This window comes from Hemibagrus wyckioides, linkage group LG24 (assembly GCF_019097595.1).
Source record: "Hemibagrus wyckioides isolate EC202008001 linkage group LG24, SWU_Hwy_1.0, whole genome shotgun sequence".
NCBI lineage: Eukaryota > Metazoa > Chordata > Actinopteri > Siluriformes > Bagridae > Hemibagrus > Hemibagrus wyckioides.
In genome coordinates this window covers 15,639,813-15,660,899 of record NC_080733.1, presented here as the reverse complement: position 1 = coordinate 15,660,899, position 21,087 = coordinate 15,639,813, and the positions used below count along the sequence as shown (strand labels likewise).

Below are 21,087 nucleotides of genomic sequence, written 5' to 3'. Positions count from 1 at the left end.
GTTTGTATGTGTGTATGCATGCAAGTGTAAGTGTTTGTATGTGTGTATGCATGCGAGTGTAAGTGTGTGTATGTGTGTATGCATGCGAGTGTAAGTGTGTGTGTATGCATGCGAGTGTAAGTGTGTGTATGTGTGTATGCATGCGAGTGTAAGTGTGTGTATGTGTGTATGCATGCGAGTGTAAGTGTGTGTGTGTGTATGCAGCTTGTGTGTGTGTGTTTGAATATAGTTCTTTGTGGTGGTTGTGTATATGCTGTGCTCGGTTGCTTGGGTTAACAGCTGCTGCAGTGTTGGTGTCATGGTTTCAGTGGGTTCAGTGAGGTGTGAGGTGGAGCTCAGGACTCTGTCAGGTGTGTGTGTGTGTGTATTTCCTATGTTCCCAGGCCGTGTCTGTGGGGCAGTGCTATGGTCTGAGTGTAACTCTCACTCTCTCTCTCTGCTTGCTGTCTGGCTGCCAGCTGTGGGTCTGGTCAGAGAAAGTGGGTCACACAACAGCAGAGTTAAACTCCTGTAGCAGCAGGACAGAGTGTGGAGAGTAAATAGTGTAAAAACAGCAGCAGTTTATGTATCTGTATCTTCCTTCTCTAAACCTTGACCGAGCAATTAAAGACGAAGAAGCCAAAACAACTGGACAGGAAGTTGATCCAAGAAAAATTCCAGACATTCAGGATTTGTGAAGTTCAGAAGTGACAGAATGATGGTTGTAAAGAATCAGTTTAAATAAATAAAAAAAGGTTTATATGTCAGGATTTCTATAAAAGATCAACTAATCTGTGGAAACATTTAACAAAAAGCAAGCTAAACATTCTCGATCCTTCATTCGTTAACCTGCGACAAGGACATGGATCGAAGCCCAGCATCTTTAAGAGCAAATCAATTGCCTAAATGCGCTCTGAGGAATCCTGGGAAAGTTTGAGACTTGCTAATCAATGAACCCAGATTCACAAAGGCCTGGATAAAAGCTGCATATTTTCCTCGCTTCCTCAGAGCGAACACAGAAAGTAGAACGAAGACGCAAAATCTGACGCATCCGAAGCATCTGCTAATAGTTTGTGTTTGTTTACCCCTTTAGCTAGTTTAGAAACAGGATTAAAGCTGCCACATTTCTTTCTAAGCTAGCTAAAGGGGTTAATGCATTAATGTTTGGACTCTTAAGATCATTTTCTGGCTGTCAGATTGTCCTAAAATCTAAAACTTCATATCATATAAACAGCACATTTCCTAGTCAGTGTGTTAAGCTAACTGCAAATACACTTAGCCATCTTTGCTACATTGCCAAATACCTTAAGTAGCTAATATGTTTGTTTTTCACTGAATATATATATTTTTTTAAATCCGGATTTCATTTCTAGTAATGTTTATATTAATGTTTTTTTGTCACTAAAACTAAATACTCTGACTGGAAATAACCTCCATGTTGAAGTGAAGCCTCTTGATTTAGCATTTGTGCTTCAGTTAGCAACATTGTTTTGATTGTTGTTCAGCTAAATTTGTGTTTTATATCTACTCTAGCAAGCTAGATAGCAGTGAAAAACACACAAAAAGCATATTTCAGTGTTCACTAAAGGTGAAGTTTTTTGTTTGGGTGCAATATAATGTGTTTGTAGCAGAAGCAGTAGAAGAATCAAGTGTTGCTGTTGCACTCTCCCATAACCTCGTGTTATCACATCTTTTGCTTCCGTCCTACGATGTTCCTTTAGTGACGTCGGATATCCAAAGCTGAAACACGATATGGACGGAGATCTAGGTCACGCTGTATTTACTGGTATAGTACAGATCGTATATTGAGAAGCTGATCCTAAAGTACGTGACGTTCAGAAATCAAGGCTGTAGATCACTCTTCATCCATCTCCTCATCTCGTGCCCTGATTTTTCCCTCCCCTGTGTGTGGTGGGGGTATAAATCTCAGCCCTCCGCCACCTCCTCTGTGCTCCTGCTTGAAAGATGAAGATGAAAGATCAGTGCTCCAGAGCGATGGCTTGTGTTTTGCTTTCTATTCAGCACTATAGTTTTTTATATAAGAAACACATGGTCATGGACACACACCGTCACGCTGTTTCCACCTCCAGGTCACGAGAGCAGGGGGTCTGGGTTTAATCCAGCTGCGCCCCGGGATTGTTTGTCTTGTTAATGCGTGAGGAAACGCCTAATGAATGCCTGGACTAGTGCAGCCAAAACACTGCTGAGATGCAGAATCGAATCCGCTGCCTGAAAGCAGAAGGGGGGGTTGAGCAAACACACACCACAATGTGTGTGTGTGTGTGTGTGTGTGTCTGAGTATATCATGGGTACGATTAGTGTTTAGCAGTCAGTATTATAGCAAGAACAGGTTATAGAGTCTGAATATAACCGCTAGAGCTATACACTTTTGACCTACAGACTCTGAGCAGTTGGTCTTCCTCTCTTTGTCTTCTGTTTTCGTGTCAGTTCACTAACCAGACTAGAGCGGATAATTATTATTATTATTATTAAAATGTGTTAAAGTCTGTGAAATAAATATCCCTCGCTCTCTTCATCCGCCTTCAGTTAAATGATTTGCATGAAAGCATGAGACTGGATGAAGAGGATCTGATGCAAAACCTTTTGACTGAGGTGGCTGATGGTTTGAGATTGATGTGTGTTTATATAAGAGTCTGAATAAGAGGGACTCAGTCTGCCTCGCTGCACCGTTTCCTGCCTCATCCCCCTCTTTTTTTCCTCTTGAACCTCTGACCTGCTCCACCTCCTGCTCAAGGCTGCACGATGTCTGAGTATTTAATAATAATATGATGGAATCTGTCCTTGCTGTGCTTAAACCTCAGACTCCACTTCACCAGGGGCTTAGCGATGGTGTTTTGAACTGCTAAGCGGTGCATTGTGGGTCATCGCTGGTTGCTATGGTGATCTGGCAGCTCTGATCCAGCGCCGGACCTCACTACCCTCTCTCATTAGGATGAACTTGTGATTTGGCTTAGGGAGCTCTGAAGGGGCCGACATGGGTGGGAACGAATAATCAAACCTCCCTACACACACACACACACACACACACACACCATCCCACTCTCCCCACTCTCTCTTATTCATTCCTTAGCTTTTGTCATGAAATTGCTAGGCACTAGTTTTTCTGAATAATTGCTGTAGTGCTGAATAGTGCTGAAATGCTCTCATTTCTTTCCCTTGATCAGAATTGATCTCTCCAGCTAACGGCTCGTAGCCGAGCGTTTATAGCTGACTGGAACACATTGTTTCTGACCCACCCACTTTTCAATAGATCATTGATTTCTCTAGACACATGACGTGTATCAGTCTAGTGCACAAGTCAGGAACCTAACAGACAAATTCATCAGGCAAAGGTTCTGTTTTAAGGAAATAAACATGAATATTCAGTGTAGCTGCACTTAATGTTTCAGGTTTTATTTTTCTATTAAGATAGATGACTGATCGCAGCTTCCTGTTTGGCATATGCGCTTATCCAGAGTGACCTACATTTATCTCATTTATTTTACTGAGCCGTTGAGGGTTAAGGGCCTTGCTGGGAGTTGTGCTGGGATTTGAGCTCATGATCTTCTGATCATTTCTCCAACATCTTGAGCTACCACTGCGCTTTAGTGTGCTAAAATCTTTTTTTTTTTTAAAAAAACAGACCAAGAGTATCTGTTAGCATTCAGTCCCGAGCTCGGGTTCCATGTTCTCTCCGTGGTCAGTGTGGGTTTCCTCTGGGTTCTCTGTTTTCCCAAAAAACACACCCACGATCCTTTGGCTGAATGTCCGATGCATACAGCACATGAAATTGGACACAGTTCAGGAGTTTGGAAGTCGTCATCCGATTGGTTGGATTCTACAGGATTTCCCTGGAAACGAAGCCGTCGTGACTTTTCTCTGCTTCTCACAAAAGAAGGAAGTCGTCATGTTTACAGCTGTGACAGTGAGCGCTTTTGAGGATCAGATAAACGCTGGATTTTCCAAATGATGTGAAGTTCACAGAATAGACTCATTTATTTGCTAACGTAACTTCATAAATAAACGATCAATAGTTGCACGCTGGTTTGTTTTTGTAAGGATTTACATTGTCACACCCCTAAAATATGATGTTGAACAAAACAAACTGTGATTGGTTGCTTTACATGTCAATCACACGCCTTCTTGTCTGGTCCTTGGCCAATAAAAACTGCTATGGAGTCCAGACCTTCTAGGGATTGGGTTATACTAAATTATCCTTAGATGTGAATGGGTGTGTGAATGATTGTGTGTGTGTGTGTGTGTGTGTGTGTTCTCCCAGCTGATGTTCATTATTCCTAAGATCCACTGTGACCATCAGCTTGTACAGAAAAATCAGTGAAAATGGGCTTTAAAAAAGTATAGCATTTTAGTCTCCGGTGTTAGCGGTTTGATAAAAACTCTTGATCTCAGAGGAGTTTGTAGTTTCTCTGTAACATGAGCATTTTTTTTGTCTTATTATCTTCCAGGTTTAAAGATAAAGCGAGATAAAAGATGATCAATTCAGAGGGAACTGTTAGAATTTCCATAACTTAAAATGTAACCATGAACAAATAGGCTATTTAAAATAATGTCATCACTGGTAAATTGCTGTGGTATTCGATGAAATGCTGATGAAGGAAAATAATCAGTTTCGAGCTTCAGGACACATCACACCCCTCTGTCGATTATTTGCCTTTAACAGCACATCCTGAAGTGTTTTACTGCCCAACATCTGGGTCACTGCTAAACCATATTTTATTCATCACTGCAAGTTAGAAAAAAGTCTTGAACCCTGGACTACTTTCTCTTTTTCCCCCAAATAAAACAGTCATCCAAAACGCGAAGTATTTTCCAGTTTGACTTGCCAGTTCAGCTCGAGTCTCCCAGTGATTTTATTTAATGCAGCATAGCCACCAGATTGACAGCCTGCCCCAGGATCCCCAGAAGCACTCGCTGTGTAATGAAGCATCAAGAACCAGAGCTGAACCCGTCAGTGGAGGCGACCAGTCCATTACTGCTGTCTCACAAACCATGTGTGTGTATGTCCTCACAATGCGAGTGTGTGTGTGTCTTTACAAACCGTGTGTGTGTCCTCACAAAGCGATGCTTGGCCTGTGTGTGTCCTCACAAAGTGTATGTTTCCTGTGCGTCCTCACAAACTGTGTGCGTGTCCTCACAAAGCGAGTGTGTCCTGTATGTGTCCTCACAAAGCAGGTGTGTGTCCTCACAAAGCATGTGTGTGTGTCCTGTGTGTGTCCTCACAAGGTTAGTGTGTGTCCTGTGTGTCCTCACAAATCGTGTGTCCTCACAGTGTGTGTATGTGTGCTTTGTGTTTCCTCACAAACCTTGTGTGTGTTGTGTGCGTCCTCACAGTGTGTGTGTGTGTCCTGTGTGTGTCCTCTCACTGTTTGTGTCCTGTGTGTGTCCTCACAAAGTGTGTGTGTATCCTCACAAAGTTTGTGTGTGTCCTGTTTGTGTCCTCCTACAGTGTGTGGGTGTGTCCTTTGTGTGTCCTCACAAAGCATGTGTGTCCTCTCAGTGTGTGTTTGTGTCGTGTGTGTCCTCACAAATCATGTGTCCTGTGTGTGTCCTCATTAAGTGTGTGTGTGCGCGTTTACATGGTCTAAACCTGCTGTAAATGGAAACACGCATTCACATGTGCTGTGGAATGTGTTCTGACCCGCACCTCCACTGAACATGGTTAATCCACCAGACAGGGACGACGCTCGAGTGTGTACCGACACCTCGGTCAGCAGATAACAAGACACGCCGCACAGCAGGCACTGCACCGTCTGACCAGGCTTTTAAATTTTCTTTTCCCTTTCCGAAAGGCGCAGTAAAGCGCTGGCCGGCCTCCAGCTCGCTTCAAAATGATTGGCTTTCCTCTGCACTTGGCACGGCTTTAGCTGTTAGCGGAAATACACGAGACTTGTCCTTGAAGACTGTTTGCAAATGCAGCCTTGTAGAAAACAGCGCCAAGTAACAGGGCTGATCCACCAGAAGCTTCTCCGTCAGCAGTTCACTTCATTCAGCTCTTTATTCCAGGTCGCTGTGGGTATCTGGAGGTTCTTCATGGCTTGGTTCTGGGTCCACTCAGGGGGCTAAACATGACTTTATAAAGCGTTCTCCTTGAATCTTGGATTAAGATTTTATTCTTTTATCAGTTCACTCTGATCTAAGAACAGAGCTTTGTGTAGATCTGGGTTAATTGATATACTTTACTATATAATGATAAAGATACGCTTAATTTTTGTTAAATTAAATAATACAGAATTATCTGTTCTTTGATTTAGAAGTTATTTATTGTTATAGTTGTTGGTTATTATTGTTTCTATGGTAACAGCTTGTACACAATAATCTATTTTGCATCCGGTGTAAAACCTGTGCCAAAATGAAACATGCGGACCGAATGATCCGTCGTGGCGACCCCGAATAGGGATAAGTCTGGAATTTTGGACACTTAATGAACGTAACACTCACAGCCTTGCTTATGTGGAGAAAAAGAGGGCGGGGCAACCAGGTGCCGGTCTTGGATGACGTAAAACATTTCAAGAAAAAGTGTGTGTTTTAAGTTAGCCTACACATGTTGTGCAATTTATTTTTGAGTATTTCACCGTATTCTAAATGCTAAAGCTAGCAGCGATGCGTTTCGTGCGCTTCATGTTATTCCCCGACGACTGAGAAACAACTTCTGGTTAGTGAACAAAAGCAATATGAGGTGATGCGGCCATTCTAGCATTTATACGCTAGGGAACGTAGTGCACAGTGTTAGAGCGTAGTACGTCAAATGGGAGTCAGTACATGACTTCTGACCACTTGGCGTGTTTTCAGTCAGCCCTCAGGTTTAAGTGTGAAGTAACTGGGTGTGTGTGTTAGGATCTGAAAGACAAGTAGTAGTGAGCAGGTGTATGAATGGTGAGTAGTCTGTGTGTGTGTGTGTGTGTTTTAAGCTCTAACCCTCTTATCAGGACTAAAGGAGCTCTGCCTGCCTGATCTGCTAATGCTGACATACTGTTTTAATGAGGCTCTGGTGTCTGTAATGGGATGGGAGGATGAGAGGAGGACGAGTAACAGCCTCAGGATGTGAGAGGTCATGCCTCTGACTCGTGTCTGGCGCAGCAGGTGCAGTCGTGACCGGACACGTGAATTTAGTGTATGTTCAAAACATTTCTGTTGCTGTTACTAGAAAGGAAGGAGCCGTGAGGATAAGTCTGTGCACCTTTCCTCCGACACAGCAGATACTCCACAGACGAGAGGTTTGTAGGACAAGGAAGTTTTTTTTTGCCAGGAAATATATTTGCATCCAACAATCTATCAGCATGAGTCACGGTGTAATATTTTAACCAGAAAGAGGAAGCTGGAGCAAGAGTCCTGCTGGAACAGACACAAGGAAGGAGAAGAGTAAAGCTGCATGCTTCATATGCAGTATTGATCTGCTGCTCCGTGACTGATAGCAGCTGCTTTAGACCTTATATTGTGAAACGAGGCACGCAAACACAAACACGGTTCAGTGTCCTGCTCTTTCACCGTCTGTCTGCTTACGTTTACATTCGGCAGACGCTTTTATCTGCAGAGATTTACGGAAGCTCTTTGTCGTTTACTTGGGAAACCGTGTTGGTGCCCATCCATCTGAGTTTAAAGATATCAACAGGCCAAGAAAGAGCAAGGGATCATACATCAGAACATCCTTTCTACTAACTAACTAATGAGAGAAATAAATAAATGATGAAATAAAAATAAATAAAATACTAAATAAATAAATAAAGAAAGAAATAATGAAATAAAAATAAGTAAAATACCAAATAAAATAAATAAATAAATATAATACCAAATAAATACATACATACATAATGGAAAATAAATAAATAAATAAATAAATGCCAAATACATAGAATGGCTGATAAATAAATAAATAAATAGAATGACAAATAAATAAATAAAATACCAAATAAATAAATAAACACATACATAATGGTAAATAAATACATACCAAATAAATAAATAGACTGGCAAATAAATAAATACCAAATAAATAAATAAATAAAATACCAAAAAAATAAATACAATTCCAAATAACAAAATAAAATATCCAATAAATACATGCTTGATTATAGTTTAAATTCATTGTGCTTAATGTATTACTGAATATATTTTTTAAAATCTGTTAATAGTTCAAATTGAAATTTTATTGGTCACAAGCACAGTCCAGAGTGAGACATGCAGTGACATGTCCGTGTAAAAAAAAACTAGAATCAAAACAGAATAAAAATAGAAATACAATAATAGTAAAATTTTACTATACAAGTGGAAAAAGGGAAAAATATATATATAGAAAATATAAAAGCATACTATTTGAATGCAGATCTATGATAGTACATATGATACGACTGTTGTGAAGATAAAGTGCAGATCTGTGCCATCCGCTTGACATGACTTGTCCACAAACCATTATTTCCTCTTATGGCTTATATTACAGCTACAATCAGTCCTTCTGTCACAGGCGTCTCTTTGTTTTTTTTATCTTGCTCTTTGAGTTTGTTAGAGAAAAAAAAAAACAGCATCTTGTCATACTACCAAAAAAATAGAAAACACAAACTCCCCTGAGACTGGTGTTAGAGAAATATTTCCTTTAAGGGAAACTTTAACCAATAGGTTTATCAGTTATTTATTGTTGTTATTTATTAACTCATTTATTTTATTTTCTATTGCTATTAAAGCAATGCATTATTTGTTATTTAAGGGATATCTGTTAATTTAATTTAATTTAATTTAATTTAATTTAATTTAATTTAATTTAATTTAATTTAATTTAATTTAATTTAATTTAAATTCATTAAATTAAATTAAATATTTTATTTAGTTTAATTTAGTTAAATTAAATGAAATTACATTTTTTATTTTATTTTATTTTTAGTTTTATTTTATCCTTGTTCCACCATGTGTGTTCAGTCAAAATTTCGATTTCCACAACCCAAATATTTTATTTCTTTATTTATAATTTGATTCAAATTAAAATAAATTTTGTTAATGAGTCTCATTCTGGATATCAGTAATCAGTTACAGAGATAATTCAAGCGCTTGATCCATGTTGGATTTAACACACAGTAGATTCTTGTGGCTGAATGACACAGATGTTTCCTCCTCACAATCCCCAGCATGCTCCTCGGGTTCCTCTTGTCTCTCCAGACTCCCTCCATTAGCCGCAGCCGTGGTGTGTTTCTACGTCCCTGCTCGCTCTCTTGCTCTGCTCTGCTTTATTGCATGAAGCCTAATGGCTTGATGGCCTTAATGTTGGCTGTGTTTCATCCATGTCCTGACAGTTCTTCTTCTCTCTCTGATTGGTGCAGAGCGCCCACTTAGCAGTGATGGACGCTTTAATGGCGGTGGGAGCCATGGAGACGGTGAAAGCGAGCGGAGGAGTGGAGAGACTCGGGGGAGAAGACGACTGGGAGAGAACACTGCTGCACTGGGTCAACATGGTGAGTGTGGAACACCGTGTATGCAGACACATGCTTATACAGAACATACCTCAAACACACACACACACACAGACGTATACAGAACATACCTCAAACACACACACACACAGACGTATACAGAACATACCTCAAACACACACACACACACACACACACACACACACACACACACACAGACGTATACAGAACATACCTCAAACACACACACACACACAGACGTATACAGAACATACCTCAAACACACACACACACAGACGTATACAGAACATACCTCAAACACACACACACACACACACAGACGTATACAGAACATACCTCAAACACACACACACACACACAGAGACGTATACAGAACATACCTCAAACACACACACACACACACAGACGTATACAGAACATACCTCAAACACACACACACACACAGACGTATACAGAACATACCTCAAACACACACACACACACAGACGTATACAGAACATACCTCAAACACACACACACACACAGACGTATACAGAACATACCTCAAACACACACACACACACAGACGTATACAGAACATACCTCAAACACACACACACACACAGACGTATACAGAACATACCTCAAACACACACACACACACAGACGTATACAGAACATACCTCAAACACACACACACACACAGACGTATACAGAACATACCTCAAACACACACACACACACAGACGTATACAGAACATACCTCAAACACACACACACACACACACAGACGTATACAGAACATACCTCAAACACACACACACACACAGACGTATACAGAACATACCTCAAACACACACACACACACAGACGTATACAGAACATACCTCAAACACACACACACACACAGACGTATACAGAACATACCTCAAACACACACACACACACACACAGACGTATACAGAACATACCTCAAACACACACACACACACACACACACACACACACACACAGAGACGTATACAGAACATACCTCAAACACACACACACACACACACACACAGACGTATACAGAACATACCTCAAACACACACACACACACACAGAGACGTATACAGAACATACCTCAAACACACACACACACACACAGACGTATACAGAACATACCTCAAACACACACACACACACAGACGTATACAGAACATACCTCAAACACACACACACACACAGACGTATACAGAACATACCTCAAACACACACACACACACACACAGACGTATACAGAACATACCTCAAACACACACACACACACAGACGTATACAGAACATACCTCAAACACACACACACACACAGACGTATACAGAACATACCTCAAACACACACACACACACAGACGTATACAGAACATACCTCAAACACACACACACACACACACAGACGTATACAGAACATACCTCAAACACACACACACACACAGACGTATACAGAACATACCTCAAACACACACACACACACAGACGTATACAGAACATACCTCAAACACACACACACACACACACAGACGTATACAGAACATACCTCAAACACACACACACACACACACAGACGTATACAGAACATACCTCAAACACACACACACACACACACAGACGTATACAGAACATACCTCAAACACACACACACACAGACGTATACAGAACATACCTCAAACACACACACACACACAGACGTATACAGAACATACCTCAAACACACACACACACAGAGACGTATACAGAACATACCTCAAACACACACACACACAGACGTATACAGAACATACCTCAAACACACACACACACACAGACGTATACAGAACATACCTCAAACACACATACAGACTTATCCAGAACATACCTCAAACACACACACACACAGACGTATACAGAACATACCTCAAACACACACACACACACGCACGTATACAGAAAATACCTCAAACATATATACACACACACACACAGACTTATGCAGAACATACCTCAAACACACACACACACACACACACAGACTTATGCAGAACATACCTCAAACACACACACACACACACACACAGACTTATGCAGAACATACCTCAAACACACACACACACACACACACACACAGACTTATGCAGAACATACCTCAAACACACACACACACACACACAGACTTATGCAGAACATACCTCAAACACACACACACACACAGACTTATGCAGAACATACCTCAAACACACACACACACACAGACTTATGCAGAACATACCTCAAACACACACACACACAGACTTATGCAGAACATACCTCAAACACACACACACACAGACTTATGCAGAACATACCTCAAACACACACACACACAGACTTATGCAGAACATACCTCAAACACACACACACACACACACACACACAGACTTATGCAGAACATACCTCAAACACACACACACACACAGACTTATGCAGAACATACCTCAAACACACACACACACACAGACTTATGCAGAACATACCTCAAACACACACACACACACAGACGTATACAGAACATACCTCAAACACACACACACACAGACGTATACAGAACATACCTCAAACACACATACAGACTTATCCAGAACATACCTCAAACACACACACACACAGACGTATACAGAACATACCTCAAACACACACACAGACTTATGCAGAACATACCTCAAACACACACACACACACACACACACACAGACTTATGCAGAACATACCTCAAACACACACACACACACACACACACACAGACTTATGCAGAACATACCTCAAACACACACACACACACAGACTTATGCAGAACATACCTCAAACACACACACACACAGACTTATGCAGAACATACCTCAAACACACACACACACAGACTTATGCAGAACATACCTCAAACACACACACACACACACACAGACTTATGCAGAACATACCTCAAACACACACACACACACACACACACACACACAGACTTATGCAGAACATACCTCAAACACACACACACACACAGACTTATGCAGAACATACCTCAAACACACACACACACACACACACACACAGACTTATGCAGAACATACCTCAAACACACACACACACACACACAGACTTATACAGAACATACCTCAAACACACACACACACACACACACAGACTTATACAGAACATACCTCAAACACACACACACACACACACACACACACACACAGACTTATGCAGAACATACCTCAAACACACACACACACACACACACACACAGACTTATGCAGAACATACCTCAAACACACACACACACACACACAGACTTATACAGAACATACCTCAAACACACACACACACACACACACACAGACTTATGCAGAACATACCTCAAACACACACACACACACACACACAGACTTATGCAGAACATACCTCAAACACACACACAAACACAGCCTTATACAGAACATACTTCAAACACACCCTCACACACACACACACACGCACACACACAAAGTAACTCACACAAAAACCATCACAAACAAATCATATCCACGTACACAAACTTGACAAACCTGATAGAGCTCATAGATCATTCTACACCCAATTCATCCACAAACACGTCATGCACAACAATACACACACCTCTCTCTCTTACACACACACACACACACCTACCTATCCTCATACAAAATAAGCACATCTTCATATGACTGCAGATTGGACAGCAAACAGGTACCAAGCAGTCACTTTTGTAACTTGTTTTCTTCTTTATCAGAAGGAAAACAGCTGGAAGGATTGAAGGAGATATTGATTTGAAAACATCTGTAATAAACATCGAGTAAGCGGTGATGTCATGAGAAATGGCCGTGCGATTGTACATGCAGGACAGTGATAACTGTTGAGAAATGGCTTGTGTGTGTTTACGGGTGTGTCTTTGTTTGTGTGTGTGTGTGTGTGTATTTACTATTAGCTTTAAAAAGCAATAAGTAAATAAGTAAATTTCTACATGCAAGAAGAAGAATAAATGAAATACAGATGTACGGATGTTAAGATAAGGATGAACAAACTTTTGCTGTTCTTTCAATCAGAATTTCATTTATTCTTTTCTCTTACATTGACATAAAATTAGATATATTTCATCATTACATAGGAACTGCTCTTTAAAGCTAATAGTAAATACACACACACACACACACACGCAAGCCATTTCTCAACAGTAAATAGTAGTAACAGTAAACAGTAAATGTTACTACTGGCTATACATACACACACACACACACACACACACACACACATACACACACACACAAGCCATTTTTCACTGTCCTGCATGTACAATCACACAGCGATTCCTCATGACATCGTGGCGTACTTGTTAAGTGGCCACAGGATGACTTGGTGATTGGTTGCCATGTATTTAATTTTTCCGTAATAATCTTTAATAATGTCTACTGTTTTTTTTTATGTATATTGGGATGAATAAAGTATCTATCTATCTATCTATCTATCTATCTATCTATCTATCTATCTATCTATCTATCTATCTATCTATCTATCTATCTATCTATCTATCTCCATCCATCCTTGGAGGAAAGCGCTATCTGTCCTCTTCCGGACACACCTGATTGGTTAGTGTCTCTCTGGTGGACAGGAGAAAGAGTGTATCCCATCTCTCCTACCTGGAAAGCATCACTGATTTTGCTTTCTTAGAATGCCAGCTACCTGCAACATGGTTTGGTTTGAGATTTGTTTGGTTGTTGTTCTTTCAGCTGCTCTCTGATCGGGGTCGCCACAGCAGATCATTTAGTCTACATGCTTCGACTTGGCACAGGTTTTACGCCAGATGCCCTTCCTGAAACAACCCTCTCATTTAATCCGGGCACTGAGAGTTAACTCTTCAGTGGCTAGGTTAGCTCCCTGCCCGGGAATTGAACCCGGGCCACGGTAATGAGAGCACGGGATCCTGCCGCTGGACTACCCCTTGAGGCCTTGGAGGCCTTAGAGGCCTTAGATTGAGACTTGTGGAATTTGTGTAATTGTGAAGTTGTCAACAGAGTGAATGATGCCACTAAGTAGCAGATCTACAACTTTTTAACAGCATTTAACAGCTGAAAAGGTGAGGTAGACCGCTGAGGCTGGCCTTTGTAGCTGCCGTAACGCAGAGTCAGAAAGCCAACATTCCTCAGTTCTGGATTATAGTGGATCAGGTGTGAACAGTTACTCAGACTCACTGATCTCCTTATTGAGAAACCAGTCATGAAAATGAGCCGTGTTCAGTCTGAGACACGCCAATTACACAACTCGCACCACTGCACACGTCCTACCTGTTTCAGTGACAGTGTAGTGTGATGCAGGTGCTGGTGTGTCTGTGACGAGTGAAATGGGAGCAGACGATCATTACATAAACCACACCTGAACACAGACACCATGCCAGCTGCTCTGTGAAGTGATGCTGCAGGTTTTTTATAGCCTTTTTAGGTAGCATCCTTACATGGGTTTTTGTTTTTTGTCTTGTTTTGCTTTTTAGGTCCCTTTTAAAAATTAGCCTTATTATTATAAATATTTAGTTTTTTTTTCATTTTGAAAGAAAATCACAAACTCTAAACGCGTATTTTTAATTTATTTATCCGTAGTAAGGTTTGAGTTGAATTTGCATTTCTTTGCCAACCCTGGATCCATGCAATAATCCACCATCTTAAACTCATCTTCATCCAAGAATAATTTTGTCTGCCTGCCTGTCTATCTGCCTGTCTGCCTGTCTTTCTGTCTGTTTTTCTGTCTGTCTTTCTGCCCGCCTGCCTGCCTGCCCGCCTGTCTTTGTCTGCCTGCCTGCCTGCCTGCCTGCCTGTCTGCCTGCCTGTCTGTCTTTCTGTCTGCCTGTCTGTCTTTCTGTCTGCCTGTCTGTCTTTCTGTCTGCCTGCCTATCTGTCTGCCTGTCTGTCTGCCTGCCTGTCTGTATCTGTGCATGTCTGCCTGCCTGTCTGTTTGTCTGCTCATCTGTCTGTCCATCTGTCTGTCATTTTGCCTGTCTGTCTGTTTGCCTGTCTGTTTGTCTATTTATCCATTTCCTCCAAGGACCTATTGATTCATTGAGTCAGTGATTTATAGATTCATTCATTTTCTTCCTCCCTCTAGCACAGCCTTTATTCATTTCCTTCTTTGTTTGTTTTCTCCCTCTAGCACACAGTTCCTCTAACTGTGTGCTCTTTCGGACGATCTCCTGTTGACTACACATGCTCTCTTCTGAGGAGTTCAGATAATGGAGATTTTTAATCATATGAAATTATGACACCCAAAGAAACCCATGGCTGTTACCTGGTGTTTGAAATGTTTATCCTTTTACATTTTTGTGTGACTATTAATGGAAACTTGCAACCTTAATCAATTATATGAACATATTTCTCTTAATTATGTAAATATTATGATTTGTTCAGACAGCCCTGTTATATTAATATTTCAATACCGAGTTGTTGTTGTTGTTGTTTTTTCTCCTAACAGTTAAACGAGAAGCTGAAGGAGCGCACCGAGAGTGACCAAACCCAGCAGAGTTCAGAGCCACAGCCGGTTCAGGCCTCGGTAAGAAAACCTGCAGGTTATATACAGGTGTAAGATTATCTTCTTCTTCTTCTTCTTCTTCTTTCTCTGTGCTACATTTTCTTTTTCCCCCACTCATGGGAATTTAATAGCTCTCTTCTGTGCTCTCTTCTGTGCTTCTGTTTTGTTTGTTTGTTGTTTTTTTTTCTTTTCTTCGTACCCGCTTCACTCGTCTCGCACAGTGTCCCACCCGCTGGTACTGGAAACTTGTTCCTGTAAGTCTATCTCGCTCTCTCTTCATCTTCCACCTCGCCTCTCTTTTATCTCTCACCGTCTTCTTCCATGGATCTTAACGTCGGGAAACGGCTTTCTTTGCTTTAAAAAAAAAAAGAAAAAAAAAAGGACAGATGGTTTGGCAGAGAGGTGTCGAGCACACGCCCCTTTAATCGGCTTCAATTAAATCTCATGATTCACGAAGAAGACTAAATGTCCGAGAACGATCTCTCCACGATCCAGGCGTGTTTGTCTCGGCTCGACTCGGCCGTATGTAGGAGATTACTGTAATTGTAGATAAGCCAGATTCCGCCGGTGTATCAGGTGTTGGCTGTTCACACAGCTACCTCTGTTCCCAGCTCGTCTCCTCTCCCATGTCTGCGCTTGTCCCACTTTCCTCTAACAATGTCCCCGCTGTGTCCCCCCACCATCTCATCTGACCTCATTCTCACTCTATGAGGCTGAGGTGCTCTGCATGGATTCTCATTCTGTTTGATTTGTTTAATCAAAAAAAATGAGGTCCTTGTTCTTTTTTTTTTTTTTCAATCTCCCAGATTGAACTTCCTGTTGAGTGTGTGTGTGTGTGTGTGTACATGTGTGTTAGCATTGTGCATCTCTCTCATTTCTCCATCTTGCTCACAAAGTGATGACTGTAAGCAACACAGAGCTGTGTGTGAAATGGCGTACTGTATAGCAGGGCTGGTGACAGGTCGGTGTTGGGAGCAGCTCTAATCATGATGAGAACATTTTCTGAGAAGGATATCGTTAGTATCGTTACTCACACACACACACACACACACACACACACACACACACACACACACGCTTCCTAGTGTGACAAGTTATTCTTTATTTTTTTATATTAATCAAACATATGTTTAAAAATGTTTTTTTTTAATCAACATTTTATTATGTGTATGAGCCACGTTAACAATAAACCTATATAACCATGGCGATCTTTTCCCAGAGTAGTTTTCCTGAGCTATGTGCAGTCGGTCAGTCTGAATTATAAATAAAACAAAACAAAAAACCATATTCATAATTATAATGGGATATCTTTAAGGAACTGTACAGAACTGTACCAGTTACATGTTGCATTATAGAGCGACATACATCAGACTACATCAGATGTTTATTGTAGTGTCTGTTGTGTGTAATTTATTTATAATAATTCAAAATCAAAGTTAGAGTTCAAGTTTTGGCTCCTCCCCCTTACTCTATGTATAGTGCTAGAGCTGCCTAGAAAATAATAGTGACATTATGTCTCACTGCCTTGTTTTAATAATCTTTTAAACATGCCTTCGTCTGTTTTCCCTTCAGAAATTAGATGTACGTTACTTCTGATTAAACCCTACATAACCCCTACATAACCCCTGATTAAACCCTACATAACCCCTATATAACCCCTGATTAAACCCTATATAACCCCTGATTAAACCCTACATAACCCCTATATAACCCCTGATTAAACCCTACATAACCCCTATATAACCCCTGATTAAACCCTACATAACCCCTATATAACCCCTGCATAACCCCTGATTAAACCCTATATAACCCCTCGCATAACCCCTGATTAAACCCTATATAAACCCTATATACCCCCTGATTAAACCCTACATAACCCCTATATAACCCCTGATTAAACCCTACATAACCCCTGATTAAACCCTATATAACCCCTATATAACCCCTGATTAAACCCTACATAACCCCTATATAACCCCTGATTAAACCCTACATAACCCCTATATAACCCCTGATTAAACCCTATATAACCCCTATATAACCCCTGATTAAACCCTACATAACCCCTATATAACCCCTCGCATAACCCCTGATTAAACCCTATATGACTCCTTGCATAACACCTGAATAACCCTATACAGCCCCTGATTAAACCCTGCATAACCCCTGATTAAACCCTGCAGAACCCCTATATAACTCCTGCATAACCCCTGATTAAACCCTATTAACCCCTATATAACTCCTGCATAACCCCTGATTAAACCCTATTAACCCCTATATAACCCCTAATTAAACCCTACATAACCCCTATATAACCCCTGCATAACCCCTGATTAAACCCTATATAACCCCTTGCATAACACCTGAATAACCGTATACAACCCCTGATTAAACCCTGCATAACCCCTATATAACTCCTGCATAACCCCTATATAACCCCTGATTAAACCCTATATAACCCCTATATAACTCCTGCATAACTCCTGATTAAACCCTACATAACCCCTAAATAACTCCTGATTAAGCCCTATATAAACCCTAAGTCACACACGTGACCACTTGGTGAATAAGGGATGAGGAATAGAGGTGGATTTACCCTGAGCTTAAACATGCAACATGAAACATGCATTTCCTCTGATTTCCTTTCCAGGAATTGAAGAAATATTTCTTTGTACAGCTTTGCTATACAAACATAGGTTTACCTGCTAGCTAGCAAAATAAGCTACATCATGAGTAATGTTAAATATATCGAAGGAAAAGTAGTTCGCTACATAAAGACACTTTGTCCACCATTTTTAGGAAGCAGAAATGAATTTCTGTTGTATCTCTATGATTTCTGGGCATGTTTTGTTCTCCTGAAGTCTACATCTATGTCACCTCTCCATGAGGTTATCTAACAAACTGCACTTAAACTAATAAAGTCATGCAATGGCTCTCAAGATGGCGTCGTTCAAGGGGAAAAGGTTACGGCATGTTAAAGAATATTGACACGGAGCCCCAGAGCGACCGCACTGATCGTGTTCAGAATATTCATAGTACGCCATTTCAAACACAGCTCTAGATAACTACTATATACCTCACATGAGGAAGCATGCCTGGATTCCCACAAACCCCCTGTTCCTGTCGTGTGCAGCTCCGGTACAGGAAGGATAAGCTGCTGTCTAAGCTCAAGCCCTGTTTTCCTGTGGTGAATGAAGTGAAGGATCTCTCTAATGGCTGTGCCATAGCTGCTGTCATACACTACTACTGTCCCGGCCTGCTGCGCTTAGAAGGTAAAAGCACACAGCTGTATCTCTCATTTTCAGTTAGTTTCACAGATGTTTTGTCATTGTTTATGTTCTCATTCGGCTGTGATAAACTCGGGCCAAAGTTCAGACTAAATCTGTCAGCCATTAGGTTTCGTTTTTGCTCTTTGACGGTCATATTAATTTTCGTAATTTATCCTTCATTTCTCTCTCTCTTTGTCTCTCTTTGTCTCTCTCTCTCTCTGTGTGTGTGTGTGTGTGCCTCTTTCTGTCTCTCTCTCTCTCTCTCTCTCTCTCTCTCTCTCTCTGTCTGTCTCTCTCTCTGTCTCTTTCTCTGTCTCTGTTTGTCTGTCTCTCTCTCTCTCTCCCTCTCCCTCTCTCTCTCTCTCTCTCTCTCTCTCTCTCTCTCTGTCTCTCTCTCTTTCTCAGATGTTTGTATGAAGGAATCCATGTCTTTGGCCGACAGTCTTTATAATCTGCAACTTATTCGTGAGTTCTGTGAAAGTTGTCTGAAGAGCTGCTGCCCCCTGGTGTTGGAGGACATGCTGTACAGCCCACCTGAGTTACAGGTACACTATTATCTACCTGTGTTTGGCCGTACATTCTTTTTGCTTGTGTTATTTGTTATTTTGTCTGTAATCCTGGGTCATTTGTTGTGCAGGTGAACATGCTGAGCTTTCTGGCAGAGCTCATGTATTGGTTTGAAGTGTCAAAGCCTGAGTTTGTGCAGCCTCTGAACTCCACAGAGCTCACAGGTTAGTGATTCTGAATGCAATTCTTTTGCTTTAAGAATTCATGGGATATTTTCCCTAAATGTACTTTGCATAATAAAAGAATGATTGTGTATTGCTCTACAAACTAAACAAAATAAGTTTATCAGCTAGCTAACAAAAGAAACTACATTACATTACAACAGTAATGTTCAACAGATAGAATAGATAAACTATGGAGTGTAGTACATCAAGCTCAGATTAAAAGTATTTTATTATAATTTTGCTCAAGTTTAGATAACTTTATGGACAACTTTGTCCACCAAAAGGAAATAAATCTGCGTTAATCATTGGATCTGATTTCTAGGCAAGTTTGCATATAGCTGGTTTCATCACCTCTCTGAGAGGTTATCTAACAAACTTCACTTGAGCTAATAAATAATGGAACAGCTCTTAACATGGCGTCCTTCAAGAAGAAAAGGTTACGTAGTGTTAAAGAACATGGAAACAGAGCCCCAGAGTGAACTAACTAACTAATGCCTAAAAGTACATTTTTAGTGATAATCAGATAATAACATGCATAATGTATAAGTTTAGAATGCAGGATTATCCTTCTAATGGAGGGAAAGCACTGCTAGATTTCATACTAATAGGACGTTTTCTTCTCAGAGTCCTCTGGAAGGACAGAAAACGGCAACAGTGGATCCGGCAGCAGGTACAACAACACCAGCATGTTTATAATTTTTACAGCGTGTTTCACTTTTAAAACCAAGATTTACTAATGACCGTTTATGTCTCATTTGTTTCATCAGCTCTCCCTCCTTATTTAAAAGGCCTTTCTTGCCAATATCCCCTGCCACTCCAATTCCAGGTGAGATGAAGAGCCTCTGATCATTCTTGTTCCTTGTTGAATGTTGTCCTTTCAGCATTACGTCTTTGTGGATTTTTGTTGTGTGTCACTGGAATGTACTTGTGTAACACAATTCAGCACATAGTGTGTGTATATCCATCCATTAACATGAACATTAACATTAGTCTGTGTGTTTCTGTGCATCTCGGTGTGATCAGGCTCACTGACTCAGTCTACCTCAATGTCTCATGTAGAGGCAACTGGACGATCGTGGACTAAAAACCCTCTCAGGTAAGACTCTGCATTTC

General features: G+C 40.8%; 1 protein-coding gene across 7 annotated transcripts in view; it reads left to right on the top strand.

Annotated features, from left to right (window-relative positions):
- camsap3 (calmodulin regulated spectrin-associated protein family, member 3) overlaps positions 1-21,087 on the top strand; it is a 49,734-nt gene that overhangs the window by 22,546 nt on the left and 6,101 nt on the right. For 4 of the 7 annotated variants that reach the window (XM_058378274.1, XM_058378272.1, XM_058378271.1 and 1 more), the window contains exons 3-11: positions 9,306-9,437; positions 15,918-15,995; positions 16,196-16,228; positions 19,108-19,246; positions 19,649-19,788; positions 19,881-19,974; positions 20,599-20,644; positions 20,742-20,800; positions 20,998-21,070. In XM_058378274.1, coding sequence (XP_058234257.1) covers positions 9,306-9,437; positions 15,918-15,995; positions 16,196-16,228; positions 19,108-19,246; positions 19,649-19,788; positions 19,881-19,974; positions 20,599-20,644; positions 20,742-20,800; positions 20,998-21,070 — 794 coding nt within the window. Of the gene's footprint in view, positions 1-9,305; positions 9,438-15,917; positions 15,996-16,195; positions 16,229-16,839; positions 16,991-19,107; positions 19,247-19,648; positions 19,789-19,880; positions 19,975-20,598; positions 20,645-20,741; positions 20,801-20,997; positions 21,071-21,087 lie in introns of those variants that run through there. The other 3 variants (XM_058378276.1, XM_058378275.1, XM_058378278.1) reach the window with 3 other exon arrangements.